The sequence below is a fragment of the Corylus avellana genome, chromosome ca5 (genome assembly GCF_901000735.1).
Source record: "Corylus avellana chromosome ca5, CavTom2PMs-1.0".
Classification (NCBI taxonomy): domain Eukaryota; kingdom Viridiplantae; phylum Streptophyta; class Magnoliopsida; order Fagales; family Betulaceae; genus Corylus; species Corylus avellana.
This window is the reverse complement of record NC_081545.1, coordinates 32439580-32454779: the sequence shown is the minus strand read 5'-3', so window position 1 is coordinate 32454779 and position 15200 is coordinate 32439580. Positions and strand designations below refer to the sequence as shown.

The 15200-nt window shown below is 38.5% G+C and overlaps 3 protein-coding genes across 3 annotated transcripts; 1 reads left to right on the top strand and 2 right to left on the bottom strand.

Annotated features, from left to right (window-relative positions):
* Window positions 1–636: 636 nt before the first annotated feature.
* Window positions 637–2874, bottom strand: LOC132180534 (uncharacterized protein At5g39570). Its single transcript, XM_059593403.1, has 2 exons — window positions 1493–2874; window positions 637–954 (listed from the first exon to the last, which is right to left on the bottom strand). The coding sequence occupies exons 1-2, from the start codon at window positions 2810–2812 to the stop codon at window positions 859–861; spliced, it is 1416 nt and encodes a 471-aa protein (XP_059449386.1). The 5' UTR covers window positions 2813–2874; the 3' UTR covers window positions 637–858.
* A 234-nt stretch (window positions 2875–3108) lies between these two features.
* On the top strand, window positions 3109–6989 carry LOC132180535 (pectinesterase 31). Its single transcript, XM_059593404.1, has 6 exons — window positions 3109–3552; window positions 3640–3744; window positions 4336–4413; window positions 4765–4952; window positions 6161–6334; window positions 6583–6989. Exons 1-6 carry the CDS (start codon window positions 3310–3312, stop codon window positions 6743–6745), a joined length of 951 nt encoding a protein of 316 aa, XP_059449387.1. The 5' UTR covers window positions 3109–3309; the 3' UTR covers window positions 6746–6989.
* A 4251-nt stretch (window positions 6990–11240) lies between these two features.
* Window positions 11241–14599, bottom strand: LOC132183049 (vesicle transport v-SNARE 13). The gene is made up of 6 exons (XM_059596443.1): window positions 14496–14599; window positions 14156–14272; window positions 13006–13064; window positions 12732–12920; window positions 12159–12329; window positions 11241–11664 (listed from the first exon to the last, which is right to left on the bottom strand). Exons 2-6 carry the CDS (start codon window positions 14247–14249, stop codon window positions 11515–11517), a joined length of 663 nt encoding a protein of 220 aa, XP_059452426.1. The 5' UTR covers window positions 14250–14272; window positions 14496–14599; the 3' UTR covers window positions 11241–11514.
* Between the last annotated feature and the right edge of the window lie 601 nt (window positions 14600–15200).

Here is a 15200-nt window from a genome sequence, read left to right as displayed (position 1 = left end):
GATTGATTTGTGATGTCGTTGGTTCTTCAACACAAACTAATAATTCTTAATAATTCTGTGTCCCTAGAATTTTCGGGCCATGCAAATCATTGCCATGAGTACTAAATATTGTGCATATTGAATATACTTTTATAACTACTCACAGTAAGAGAAGAAAAGTCTCTTCCTCAAGTTATTTTGGTTGAGGTGGAAGAACAGGATAATATTATATAATTAACTAACTGCAAGTGTCACTCCCTCAATTTTTTCAAAAAGCCGTTAGAATGAGACACTGACCGTTGACTAACCCAGTTTCCCGCCAACCCAACAACAATGGGAAGATGCCCATATCTACGCAATCTGCAAAAACCTGCACCACCACTACATCGTCTCTGCCGAAATGTTTTGCTTTGCCATGGCCTATGGCCTATATGCGAAGATTGGCTCCAATTGTTCTGTTTTCGTTTTGTTTTTTAACAAGATTGGCTCTATTTGTTAATGGTTTTTAATACTCGAGAGTTTAAAAAAAATGAAACATACTCCAAACATAAACATAAAAAAAAAAAAATGAAACATACTCCAAACATAAACATAAAAAAAAAAAAAAAATGAAACATAGAAACATAAACATGAAACATCACAAGCTAAAAAAAAAAATTATGATAAAACACACCAGCCCAACTATCTGGGATTTTATTTAGAAGCGCACACACAGACATACTCGAGAGTTATACAGCCAAATAGTCTAGAGTTTAGAATACTCAAAGACTTGCACCAGTGCAACACACCACTTAAAAGACTCAAAAGGAAGTCACGCCACCCTTTATTTAGTAGATCATTAGGGCAGGAATCACATTCACAAGGCAACCTGCAATGCAATCACTCATCATCATAGCTCTTGCGGTGGTGGTGGTGGTGGTGCTTAGAACGGCGCTTCTCCTCATCATCATCATCAGAGCCATCATCATCATCTCCCTGCCACATTCAGCAAGTATATCATCAGATAAATACAAAATTTCTCAACACATTAATGGAACAAACAAAATTCCAACAGCTATATTTGAGTTTAGGGATCAAAAGGTGTTCATGACTTATGCGCACCAACTAGTGTAAATTTGTTTAAAACACTATCATCAACTGGTCCTGAAATTAGAATAACTAGTCTAAGTTGATGATCGTGTCTTTTGTTTCCATTGCATATATGCCAACCATCTAGAATCACTCGCTGTCAACCTACATAGAATTAGTTCTACCACCTCTGTTGATTTATAAATGCACAACAATGAGAATAGTTTGTAGCTCAATAATCAAAGCTTTAGGCAACATACAAAAATATATGTAAGAACGAAAAGACAGAATTGCAACTAGAAGTCCATATATCGCAGATTCCAATGTGTTTGATAATTTCCTACACAAATTATGAAAAAGAAGCAGCTACTAAATGATCATAGATTATAGTCCCAAAGTAAACATATATAAAAGGAAATGGAGATTCAAGGACAGAAATGCTCACATGTTTCTTGCGCCCATAGCCCTCTTCTCCCTCTTCACCATATCCATACTTGCGCCTCTCACCCTCATCCTCATCATCATCACGCCTCTCATACTTGGGCCTCTCATAGCTCTCCTCCTCGGACCGCCCATAGCTGGGCCTTCGAGGTGGCTCTTCTCCATAGCTGGGTCTCGGAGGTGGCTCGTCCCCGTAGCTGGGCCGCCTTGGAGGTGGCTCATCCCCGTAGCTGGGCCTTGGAGGTGGCTCGTCCCCGTAGCTCGGCCTTGGAGGTGGCTCGTCCCCGTAGCTCGGCCTCGGAGGTGGTTCATCCCCGTAGCTCGGCCTCTCACTCCTCCCTCCATAACCATACCCACCACCACCCTCTTCCTCTCCATAACCAGGCTTCCGCCCGTACCCAGATACGTACTCCGACCCGGGTGCCTCATACTCGGTTTTCCGACCATAGCCTGATCCGTACTCAGATTCCGGAGCCTTATATTCGGTCTTCCTGCCATACCCGGATCCATATTCCGGTTCGGTCTCTTCAGTCTCGCTCTTCCGCCCGTAACCGGATCCATACTCCGGTTCGGTTTGCTGCTCATACTCAGTCTTCCGGCCATGCCCGGTACCGTATTCTGATTCATGCTCGCTCTTCCGCCCGTACCCAGATCCGTATTCCGATACAGGTTGCTGCTCAGACTCACTCTTTCGACCATACCCAGATCCATATTCCGATCCGGTCTGTTCATACTCGCTCTTCCGACCATACCCAGATGCATATTCCGACCCGGTCTGCTCATCCTCGCTCTTCCGCCCGTATCCAGCTCCGTACTCCGAACCAGGTTCTTGCTCATACTCACTCTTCCGGCCATATCCAGATCCATATTCCGACCCGGGTCGCTGCTCATGCTCGCTCTGCCGGCCATACCCAGATTTGTACTCCGATTCGGGTCTCTCCGATCCATACTGCGCTCCACCATGCCCGGGCCTGTTCACTCCAGAAGTCGGAGGAAACCCATAACCCGCTTCAGGCCTCGCTTCGTAGCCACCTTCTCCGGGAGAGGGGCGTCCGGGTCGAGGCTTGGGTCGGGCGTAGCTGCTGTACTCAGTGTCGAGGGCCTCGTCGGCGTAGGCCGCGGGCTCGGCATAGGACGTGTACTGGGGGCGATCGTAATCGAAGTCATCGGTCGGCGTGGACGAGGGAGAATAGCAGGTCTCATCGGACGGCGGGAGAGGCCGGCCGTAAGTGAGCACGATGTCGTATCCGCCGCCATACGGCGTCGGATCGTACTCGTCGAAGTCGTCGACGTGATCTCCGCCACCACGTGAGAAATACGACATTGTTTCTTGTTTTTTTTTGGTTTGGTTTTCAGCGATCTGAGAAATGAACCAAGGAGGAGATCTGAGATGGTCTTTTATGATTGACAATTTTCGCTGACCGACAAAACGGCGTCGTTTGCTACAGTAGGACCCGATTTGCTCGTGTTGACGCGTGGTGAGGCTATCAGTAACAGTAACAAATATCATATCAATCATGAAAAGTGAATATGATGGGTCTAAGATAAGGATAGTGGGCCCACCGGCCCATAAAGTCCATATTCACTCCAAGTCTCGAAACCACGAAAGAATAACCAAACCAGAGGACACCCACAGACGAACATTTCCCACCTACTACTTAACGAAGCCAGCCAAAATACTCCTCATTTCTCGACAAGACAAGAAATCCAAGTATAGATTCTGTTTGCTTCTAACGTTTTCCTTTCTATTCGCAAACCCAAATCCCATCCCATTTCCATTAGAGAGAGAGAGGAGAGCAGAGCATATCAATATCAATATCAATGGCGGCATGTGTTATAACGGTGTCACAGGACGGGACTGGGGACTATGGGACGGTGCAGGATGCCGTAGACGCGGTGCCACTCGGCAACACGCGTCGGACAGTGATTCGCGTGGCGCCGGGCATCTACAAGCAGCCAGTGTACGTGCCCAAGACCAAGAATTTCATCACCCTGGCGGGTCTCAGCCCTGAGGACACGGTGCTCACCTGGCAAAACACCGCCTCTCTCATCGACCACCACCAGGTAAGGTCGCGCACTACGGTGTGTTCTGGGTTTTTGAAGAAGATTTTTGTTATTTTTTGGGTTGTGGATGGGTGATGGGTCTTGCAGGCCTCTCGGGTGATTGGGACTGGGACGTTTGGGTGTGGGAGCACCATTGTGGAAGGGGAGGATTTCATTGCTGAGAATATCACTTTTGAAAATTCTGCTCCTCAGGTAATCTTTGACAATGCTTAGTGAATTCGATATTTTTTTCTTGGTTCACTTTTCTGGATCTTTGTTATTGATCTAGCTGGATCAATTTAGCTAATGGGTGTTCACGTAGATGTGGTAGAAACTGAGTTTTGGGGTTTTTAGGAAATGGGCAAGTTGGAATCTATGGATTGTGGTTTTTGGTATACCAAAATTGCACATATTAATTTGATCTGTGAGTATTTGTTAAGTTCTGGCCTTTTTACTTACCATTAAAAAAAAAAAAAGAGGCTTTTAGTTCGTCGGCCATGTTAGAAATTATAGTCCGGGTACGCTTTTGATTTGTTTTATGAATACATTGTGCTCTTGGTTATTTGGGATTGAGTATATCGGAAACATTTATTCTTTTTTGCGGCCTTGAACATACGCAAAGGTGCATTTATAGTTGGGTTTTGAATAGTTAGAGGCTTGATTTCTTGTAATTAGCTTTTAATTTTTTCAACTATTTATCTTCCATGGAATATGGTTGCTTGAAATTTTTTAATGTCACTATAAGCTTTGAAGTGGTGGTAACATTGACTCAAACACTCCGTTTTTTGTTTGCCTTTTGTGTAGGGTTCAGGACAAGCTGTGGCAATTAGAGTAACAGCTGATCGATGTGCCTTCTATAATTGCAGATTCCTTGGGTGGCAGGTATATGCCGTCATTCTCAGTTATTTTGTGGGTTGACTACTTTACAGAGCATTTTCTTGGGATGTTAGATTGCTAACAACTTTTCAATTCCATGAACAGTTTATTTTACATATCATGCAATTTCTTAAAGCAACCAACTAATTGGTGGATGATATATACAACTTCTATGCTTTCTGGCAATATCTAGTCCTTTGTATCTTGAATCAACTGAGGTTCTTGGCTGGAAAACTAGATGTTTGTATGTGCTGTTTGATTGTCTGCGTTTGTCTTCTTCATTTCAGGACGACCTAGACAAGCTATTTGAGACATAATTATGCCTAAAGGATACTTTCTTATATGGTTCTTATGCAGGATACTCTGTACCTGCATTATGGAAAACAATATCTGAAAGATTGCTATATTGAAGGAAGTGTGGATTTCATCTTTGGCAATAGCACTGCTCTCTTGGAGCATTGTCATATCCACTGCAAGGCAGAAGGTTTCGTAACTGCACAAAGCAGGAAATCTTCTCAGGAGACAACTGGTTATGTGTTCTTGAGGTATTTAATTGACTAGTCCTTTTACCATATCATCTTCAGTAAAACATCTTGGTTTCTGATCCAAATACTTTGAATTGATAAGTTATATTTGGGGCATCATGATGCGGTCGTCTTTTCTCTAGAGTTCCCATTAATTATTGCCCACGTCTACTCCAAACCCCAGACCTCAAAATCATATACCAGTCATGGGCGATAGCAAAGCCTAGAGAGGCTATCTTAGGTAATATTGAGGCCCACATTATGTCTATTGACAAAAAAAAGATCTGGTAGATGTTAATTGTTACTTGGATTAAATTTTTGGATCTAACGGACCACCTAAAACTCATTTGCATGGCTAGTCCTGAAAAGGCAAGTAAGGCTGCAATAGTTTGACAACTTGACATGTGGCATAGGAACCTTAAAACTCCTCTTCAACCTCAATAATTTAATTATACTATAGAGTGAGGAAAAAGGGCACCGGATGGAGCTAAATTGTGAACCAGATATTAGTACTTGATCTACCAATGGTAATCTTAGGTTTTGGAGGGTAGGGTTGAAATATTGAATTAGGGAGTAAGAATAATTGCATGCTCCTTAATTCTTTGGGATGTTATGAATGCCCCACATTGATTTAAAAATTTCCAGTTTAGATCTTAAGTTTTTGAGACCCATGCTTTCATAAGCTGTTAAAAAGTCAAATTAAGATTTTTCTTTCTCTGCATTAGAACTTTGCTGAGTTGTTGCATATGGTACTTCATTTCAAGATTGATGATCTTTGCATTTGCATCGATAGTTGCTCGATTGGTGCCCCTATTTATATTTAATTTGAATTTCTTTTTTCCTCTTTTTCTTTTTTATTATATTATTTGCTGTAAGAGAAATGCTAGGTTTACAAAATATTTTACAAAAAATACTATTACAAAGTGATGTGGCACAACATGATTGAATTTTTTTATAAGATTTTTTGTAAACCTAGCATTCCTCTTGCCGTAAATACAATGTATTACACTTTTGATACAGCTAAATAAATTTTATGGCTTTCCTACATTTTTTTTTCCTGGTTGAAGTAGCAAATGTATTCTTTGAAGATATTAAATCAGTCATGGCTGGCCAAGGTTTCATCTAGCTTTTGTAGTTATTCCTTTTCGTTTGCCGCCCTTCAAACTTTTGGTCTAAATCATACAGTTGCTTCTATCTGTGTCACCTATGGATAACTTGTCTCGATGCAGATGCGTGATCACGGGCAATGGAGGGGCTTCATATGCATGTCTTGGACGACCATGGGGACCTTTTGGGAGGGTGGTCTTTGCATACACATATATGGATACATGTATTAAACATGGTGGGTGGGATAACTGGGGCAAAACAGAGAATGAGAGAAGTGCCTGCTTTTATGAATACAGGTATCTAATATTTAATGTTTCCTCCTAACTTTAGTGGGTCTCTATAGAATATCACCCACATCTCATTGAAAACTTTCCTTAGCTTTTGAATGTCAGGGATTCTATAGGAAAGTAGTTCCTTTAATTCTTCTGCAGCTTCTTCACCTGCATTCTCATTAAAATGAGTAAATGCACCTATTGTTTGAAGAGCTTTTTGAAAACATTATATATAGTTTGCTCTTTCTTATTCAAATCTGAATAATGTGCAGGTGTTTCGGGCCAGGTAGTTGCTCGTCAAAACGGGTCACATGGGCTAGAGAATTGGTAGATGAAGAAGCAGAACAGTTCCTCATGCATGGTTACATTGACCCGGATCGAGAAAGACCTTGGCTTGCCCAGAGAATGGCCTTGAGGATACCATTTTCTGCATAGAAGCTAAGTGAAGGTGAGGGAGGAGGTGCTAAAGATTCCGAGCAACCAATGAAAGAACTGAATAGCCCAACGTGAAAAGTCTGCACGATGATGTTACGAGATATGGCATATGAACTGTATTCCTTATGATATTTCATATTAATGATCGTTGGAGTTGTAGGGACTTAAATGTGTTGTACACTTGTGTTGCTAAAGTTGCATTACTACCATCTTTCATATTAATGTTTAAAAATAATTTATATCATTGTGGGCAAATTAGGATTGAGTTTTTCGGAAACAAGACAGTTTTGCCAATTGCAAAGAATGATATTTGTGAGTAGAGGCTATATATATATATATAATTTAAGCTAACCACATAGACTAATTTTGTATTTATTGCTTATAAAAAATCGATTGATTTAATATTAATAGATTGTGAATTAGCCTATTTACAAGACATTATATATATATATATATGAGCAACAAATAACAATATTCAAGAATCAATATATATTAGGTAACAATAGTCCCTCTTTAAATTCTAACAATTTTTTTTGTTTCTCTCGAATTTGAATTTTCAAACTAATCCCTCAATCCCTTTAACTTAGGCTAGCATTCATATCTTTAGATTTTTATTGAATTTTTTTTCTCATTTTATGCTGAAGTGACACTCATGAAAACCCACATCCCTTCCTCAACCATTGGATCCCCACCCTTCCATCTCCACCCTTCAATCCCTATCTCCTACTCTTCCCAAGAAAGCCTTTTTTTTTTTTTTTTTTTTTTTTCTCCCTCAGAAGTACCTTTGTCTTCCTCAGCAGATCCACCTGGGCGAGATATGCTGCTCACGGCGTTCAAAATTCAAATATATATATAAAACTAAAGTTTGATTTTATATATTTGAATTTTGTATTCAGTTTTTAGTTTTATCTAGAAAACTGATAAGAACCCACAACGATAAAAGGGAAACAAATGGAAATTGATTGATAGAAACTCCAATGATAAACCAAAGAGGAATATCTTCTTCTTATACTAATGCTACTAATTAACAAGATAATAATGATAACTTATTGAAAATAACATAACTGATGCTAAAAAGAAAACATAAGATGACGATAAAGATAAAAATAAAGATGGATAGTTATAACATATCCTTTATTATTGGTCTTTCACGATAGTCCTTCACTTCCCTTCAATCTCCTTGCGTTGATCACCTTTCTTATTGCTTCCCTTATCTGTTGATGCTTTTTTTTTTTTCTTTTTTTTAATTCAGTTTTCTAGATAAAACTAAAACTCTGTTAAGCAAGATTGTATGTATAATGCAAAACCAGAGACAATACTGGAAATTCAAATGTATAGCTTAGATTTTATATATTTGAATTTTGTATTCAGTTTTCTAATAAAACTAAAACACTATCTAGAAAACTGAATATAAAATTCAAATATATAAAATCCTTTTTTTTTTATTTTTTATTTTTTTATATATAAATATGGGGCGTTTGATTGTTTAAGATTATTAAAAACCATTGTCTTTCCTGAAGTCTAAACCTTGACCCCGTCTACGTCCAATTTCCAACCCTTCTCACTGGTTTTTGGTTGATCGGACCACATGCATCTCACTAGCTACAAAATTACAATTATTCTACTACCAGGATTGTCGTAAAAAACTAAAAAACCCAATCAGCAAAAAAGATGTTTGATTGCCTCCCATGTCGCTGAAAACCCATCCGCTTTGGGGGATTTCGGCGGAGGAGGATATATGTGACATCTCACATCGCTACACCGTTAATGACAACAATACGTTTTAAAGCCGTGATGGTTATGATCCCATTAGAACTTTGCAGTTAAGCGTGCTTCTGCTAAAGTAGTACCAGAATGGGTGACCTCCTGGTAAATTTGGTTTGGGGGAGTCAAAAGCGGACAATATTGTGTGTCATTGAAGTGGGGTGTTACAAATGGTATCAGAGCCATTGTCCAGCCTGACCGCCTGAGTAGGGGGAGTGTGCACAAGCCCATAAAGATTGCTAGCGGGCACTCGCTGGGATGGACGCCAATAATGGGCTAATCCCATGAGGGTCGCCAGCGGGGACGCTGAGTCTTAAGAGGGGGTGATTGTGACATCCCACATCGCCTGAGTATGGAGATGAGGATGTGCTTAAATGTATACTACACCCTTAATGACAATAACGCGTTTTAAAGCCGTGTTGATCATGATTCTATAAGAACTCCGCAGTTAAGCGTGCTTCTGCTGGAGTAGTACCAGGATGGGTGACCTCCTGGGAAGTCGCGAACAATATTGTGTGTCAGTATATTCGGTGGTGAGAAATACCAAAATTTTATAGACCCAACGAACCTATCACCTGACCACTGTCCTAGCATCTCTTGAAAGGGAAAATAAAAAGTGAAAACTCCTATCACGATAGGTTTTGTTTTTATGATAAAATCCAGTGTTTTATTATAAAATCTAGCTTACGAGTCATTTTTTTTATTAGATGCTGTAAAATATAAATTTTACTAATTTCCTTTATATTAATCCTCAGTTGCCATAATTAGTATATTCCACAAATTTAAATACTAAACCTTCTAAGTGGTTCTTTGCAGGTGCTTATTGTGCAACGAGAGAACTCGTTATTGTTCAATTTACGCACGGGAGAACTCCAACGAGAAAAGAAAGGTGAGAGTGAAGGAGTGATGGAATCAATTCCATCAACGCAAACAATTGTGCTGTTGGGATTTCGCTTTAGGCCCTACGATGATGAGTTCATAACCGACTATTTGTTGAAGAAGGTTAAGGGTGAAGAAATTCCCTGGGAGGGCATCGTTGAGTGTGATATATACGGCGAAATGTCTCCCTGGGAAATTTGCAATGATCTTACAGATCCAGAGGAGAAGATTTACTTTTTCACAAGGCTGAAAAAACTATCCAAAAATAGAGTGAAGCGAATAGCCGGTTGTGGGGTTTGGCACGAGAATTCTGCTATCAAGATATATGATTATAAGGGCGATATTATTGGGGCTAGAAAATTATTTTCTTTCATGGTAAAACAGGGCTCGTGCACGAAGAAATCCGACTGGATTATGCACGAGTTCTCACTCATTGGGGAGCAAGAACAGAATACCAACTGAGTTCTGTGCAACCTTCAAAACAAGGGATTAGAATCAAGAGTTGGGATTACAAGAAGCCTTCGAGATCATCAGTCTTGTATTGGTCAGGTTCCTCCTATTACCGTATCTTTTGAAACTGAAACCCCCCAACCCTTGATTAATCCAGACGTGCTCCTACTTGAGGACGGAACCCAACAGAGAAAGAGGATGCGCTATGACGTTGAATGCGATGTGCCTCAAGCGACTGAGATGCCATCCCAATCTCCATATGAATTTGGATTGTCAAAGTCAGAATTTACACCCTCACAAGATTGTATAGGCATTGGGAAAGCTGATCTGGAAACCTTCACGACTCTACCAACAAGTGACAACTCTTATTCTCTGTTATTTCCTTCAAATAATTATCTGCTACACCCTCGCCCAGAGGGTGGACATTTGCCGCTCGATTTTTCTGCTGAAGCTCATATGGAAGCCATCATGAGCTCTCTACCAGTCAGTGAAGACTCTAATTCTTCCCTTCTGCCAGTCGGTGCAATTGTCAATTTTTCGGATCTTTTTGATGCTGAGTTCTCACAACAATGAGCTCAAGCAAAATGTTATGGCGCCTCTTAGTATAGGAAAAGATTGTAACTTGCAAATTTATCATATGAAATAAATTGTTAATATTTAGTGTTCGTTCAATTTTGTTGGAGCATATTGGTGTAACATTTGCCTTGATTTTTGATATGGCAACTTTTCTTTATCAACTTTGTTGGAAACTTACTCGAAATCGTAGAATCTCTTGTCTTGATTTATTTTGATTGAGCATATATCTCTACTGGTTCTAACACGAGTGAAACACCATTGTGTTTGTTAGCGTGCCTTCCCCATTTTGTGATTGTTTTCATGTAACCCATTTTCCTTTGCTTGCTTAAAGGAAAAGAAAAAAAAAAAAAAAAAAAAAAAAAGAAGGAAAGAAGAAAAGAAAAAAATAGTGAAACCGCCGTTTCATTTTTTTTTTTTTTCTGAAATTAGTTGATTTTTCGAGCGCAGAGGATTTTCCTCTGAATTTTTACAAATCTCCGCATGTTGCAAAGTCCTGGTTGTAGTTCCAATATGAGGTAATTCTAGATGATATATGCCAATTTTAACTAGGATTCCTAAATTTACCATTTCCTTCTCTTGGCAGTCTTTGGATTGGACTTAGGGTACCTAAAAGTTAAAAGGAAAAATCGTTAGTTGTCAATTTAATGGATTATCAACTACCAACCAACTGCAATGGCAGAGAATTGAACAGATTCTAAGTGATGCAATCAATATATATATATATAGCAGTAATAGCACATAGGATCTTGCATCTATTTTCCAAAACCAGTTCTACGAAAAGCATTCTCATTGAACAAAGGTCACCATGAAAATTTCTCCAGTGGCATAATGGAATAATATTTAATTTCTGATTAATCATACTCTGTTCAATATGTACTCATTACAGAGGAACCACAACTCCATACACGACAAAATAGAACACATACATCCAACAATGAACAAAGCAAATCACCATTTGCTGTGTAACCGAACAGCAAAGTAATTTTATGTTAGCACTCAATTCCAAGCTCACAAAACGAACAAGAACAATAAAGGCTGAAGAACGACGAAAATGTGTCCCTTGGAGACACCCACAAGCCCAAGATAAATTGTCCTCGCTACTAAGAAAGTTTGAAGTACAAGATCAAGGCGACAGCAATGACAAGAGCTGCAATAATGGTGCCAATAATCCACTTGTTCCTGCTCATCCTCCTTGACATGGCAGTCAAAACTTTCTTGCTCTTTCCTATGTTATCATCCACCCCATGCAGCTGCAGCAGAAGGAAAGCCATCAGATTACAGTGGCACGTATTTTTGCCAGTACTGCTGCAGGGCAAAATTTATAGTCCCTCGGCAGATAGAAAAAATAGACGGTCATACCTATTACAGCTTCAACTAGAAAGCTATCATATATATAATAGTCAATGATATAGAATCTCAATGCTAGGCACTACTGCTGAGACAAGAAAAAGACAAACAAAAGAGAAAACATACAGCGACACGCCAAAAAACACAAAAAAAAAAAAAAAGGAACAAAAGCAAATGATAACCAAGAGTGCCGCCATGTGAATGTTTCAAAGTGAAGAACACCAGAGCACAATTAACTTGCAGTTTCAAATATCACTCGAAAGAAAAAGTCAGAGGAGGTAAGATACACACTGAGATTAAAATTGAAGAAAACGACAAACTAAAAGACAACCTGCTTATTGTAGAGATTACAGTTGAACAAAAAAATTGAATCTGGAAAACCTTAGTGAATAATTACCGTGCTATGAGCATGCAAGAGAGACTGTCGCTGAGAATGCAAATCTTGAAGAATTGAGACACCAAGCTCCTCTGTTTCCAGCATGGTTCTTCTACCTTCTTTAATTCTGTCACCAGATTTGCCTAATCTATCCGTTGACATCATTAATCTTGCTCTTTGATCAGCCGATGCCTATTGCATACACATCAATCATTTACATCAAATAACAATCTAAAAAATCAATGAAGAAGGAAAAAGGAATGTGCCAACATTCACCAGTTAACAGTCCTCAATATCAGAGACTAAAGTTTCAATTTACCACAATGGGGAAGCCAAACAGAGTAAGAATTTTAGAAAAATAAAAGACTTAAGACAGCCTGTATCCCTAGAGCCAATAAATTAAGAAATTCATCATTTAAATGACCGAGTGAACTGCAATAATATATCACCATGGGACTAAAAGAAGATAGAAACCTGGAAATCTCTTTCCTATAAGTTACCACATCTACCATAAAACCACTACCAGATTATGAATCACCACGGCACTTCGAAAAAAACAAGAATAAAAAGGAAACTATGCAATTTCAGACATACTGTGAGTGCATCTGCCATGCCTGATTCCAACAACTCATCTCGGGCAGCTGCATTTAAGTTACCAGAGACAATTCTCTTGACTTCGCTTTTCAGATTATTCAGATCTGATTTATATTCCCTCAACTTAGCAAGAAGCGCAGCCTTCACGTTAGGTTGCAAACTTCTCGCCTCAAGATCCATTTTCCGAATCTGAAACAAAAACGAGAAACATCCCATTCAATACTGAGAATAGGAAATAATGGATATCAATTTCCCCAAGGACTCAAGTAGGTACCAGTGATTCTGCTTCATCAATTCCAGACTTTATCTCAGAAACTTTTTGTTTCTTTTGCTCTGCAGATGAATAAGACATCATAATAATGCCAATGGTTTTTGGTGGACATTGAGAAAATAATGTCATAACTATTTTTTTACCCTACTAATCGAGGTTGCAATGTCCTCCTTCTATGAGCAAAAATTGAAAGATTGGGGGCATTGCAAATAGGGTGGTAGATTGAGAAGGTAAGTCTAGTTTCCCCCCCCTTTTTTTTATAAGTAAATTATGTCTGTAACTACTAAAAAAAAGAAGGGCAGGGGGGATCCATCCAGCCACATCATATAAGCATATGTACAAAACCAAACTATGAATCAATTTCTACTAATATCCATGACATCAAATATATACATAGAGGAATGACATGAGCAAAGTAGTAATTTGACATTTATCGGTTGCCTTCACAGTAGGTGGGATGGTTGTAAGTGGAGTTATAAGGAGTTTACAGATTTACAGAATAAAATTTCAGGAGTTTGTGAGATGCGAACCCTAGAAAAACAGAAAATTAGAAAATATTAGAGACTAGTTTAAGAGTCGTGCATGAAGAGAATTAAAGAGAGAGAAGATCATAAAGAAAGATAGAAAGGACAAGGAGGAAGAAGCTATACAATTAATACCTTTAAGAAACAAAAATACTCAATATTTCACTATTTAACTCTACTCTTTTTTTAGCACATCATATCTAACTGTTTAAGATTGATACCAACGAAACCAATCCAAGTAAAATCGCTCTCTCAAGGATATCGATTAAACATTTTGGGAGATGGATATATCAAACCCTAACTGTCTAAGAGTGATACCAACCAAACCAATCCAAGTAAAATCGCCCTCTCGAGGATATTGATTTTGAAAAGACCCCAAAAGAAGCCAATAAACATTTTGGGAGATGGAAATATCAAAATTTTGACCACCTAGCGTGCAAATCAACAGAATGTCAAAACCACAAATCAATTCTAAACGCTAATCTACATTCCAATTTATCTTATTTTTCTGAGTTTATCCAGCTCAAAAACATCAACATGTGTAGATAAATTCCAAAGATGAAAGTACATTCATACACAAATCACATATAAATTTAATCGGAGAAATTAAAAGGAGGGTTATCTAGTACCTCCATTAAGAGCACCAGCTGCCGTACACTTTCTTGAGAGGTTCGCAGAGAGCTCGCAGTATTGGCGTTCGTATCCTTCGAATACCTCACTCATCGTCCCCTAACCTTCAATTCTTCCTGTTCAATCACCGATCATCACGTATCCAACAACACCATCAACCATCAATCAAAGATCCCATCAATCCCATTCAGAAAAATTCATCCGCAAAAAAAAGAAAAAAAAAGAAAAGCAAAATCGGAATGTTTCAATAGAAAACAGCCTGAAAACCCCTAATTCAAACAAAATCATGATAATCAAACATAGAATGGAGGATGTTAAGATCGAATTAAATGGTTGGACCTGAGACGACCGGAGATTAGATAGCCCGCCGGTAGTGGATCTTCGAGAAGGTGGTGGAGGTTGCTTTTTTTTTATTTTCGGAATGATCAAACGGCAAATGCGGACGGGTATCCCTTTTAATCCTTAAGAATTACATGGCCTGCGATTCATTCGATCTAGACCGTTCGTTGTAAAGAACGGTCTACAATGTGTCACATAATTTATTTATTTATTTATAGTTTAAAAAGTGTGGTATATTAAAATTGTTTTTCTATTTTGAAAAGGTATTCTAAATGCGGCAAAAGTCCGATGGCGGATTTTGGCGACTTTCTGTGAATTTCAGCAGCGCTACAGAATGAACTGTGAAAAATAGTAAAATATATTTTACGGTTTTAAAAATTGAAAAATTAAAGAATATTTTTTTTTGTCAACTAAAAATAGTTTGGTTTAACCACGATTTTTTATCGTACCAAATATAAAAAATAAAAAAAATGCTTTTCATAAATCATTTTATGCCCAAACAAATTGAGCCTTAATATATTTGTTAATGAATTTAATTATGTCAAGAATATTTGGTTCTTGGTTCTGATTTTGTACTAATTTTTTAATTACGTTGAGTGATTATCTCTTATTATGAATCAGTATGGATGATATATTAATTCTCCCTAAACATTAAAAAAAATAAAATAAAATTGTAGCTTTCTTTTTCACTTACGAGAGAGAAAT

Bases quoted from the DNA above. Each gene is read 5' to 3' on its own strand.
- LOC132180534 (XM_059593403.1), bottom strand. From the start codon at position 2,812: ATGTCGTATTTCTCACGTGGTGGCGGAGATCACGTCGACGACTTCGAC. The intron at 955-1,492 runs GTGAGCATTTCT...TGAATGTGGCAG, and splicing joins GCTATGGGCGCAAGAAACAT to GGAGATGATGATGATGGCTC.
- LOC132180535 (XM_059593404.1), top strand. From the start codon at position 3,310: ATGGCGGCATGTGTTATAACGGTGTCACAGGACGGGACTGGGGACTAT. The intron at 3,553-3,639 runs GTAAGGTCGCGC...TGGGTCTTGCAG, and splicing joins CTCTCATCGACCACCACCAG to GCCTCTCGGGTGATTGGGAC. The intron at 3,745-4,335 runs GTAATCTTTGAC...CCTTTTGTGTAG, and splicing joins TTGAAAATTCTGCTCCTCAG to GGTTCAGGACAAGCTGTGGC.
- LOC132183049 (XM_059596443.1), bottom strand. From the start codon at position 14,249: ATGAGTGAGGTATTCGAAGGATACGAACGCCAATACTGCGAGCTCTCT. The intron at 13,065-14,155 runs GTACTAGATAAC...ATTCATCTGCAG, and splicing joins AGCTGGTGCTCTTAATGGAG to AGCAAAAGAAACAAAAAGTT. The intron at 12,921-13,005 runs GTACCTACTTGA...TTTTTGTTTCAG, and splicing joins TTGATGAAGCAGAATCACTG to ATTCGGAAAATGGATCTTGA.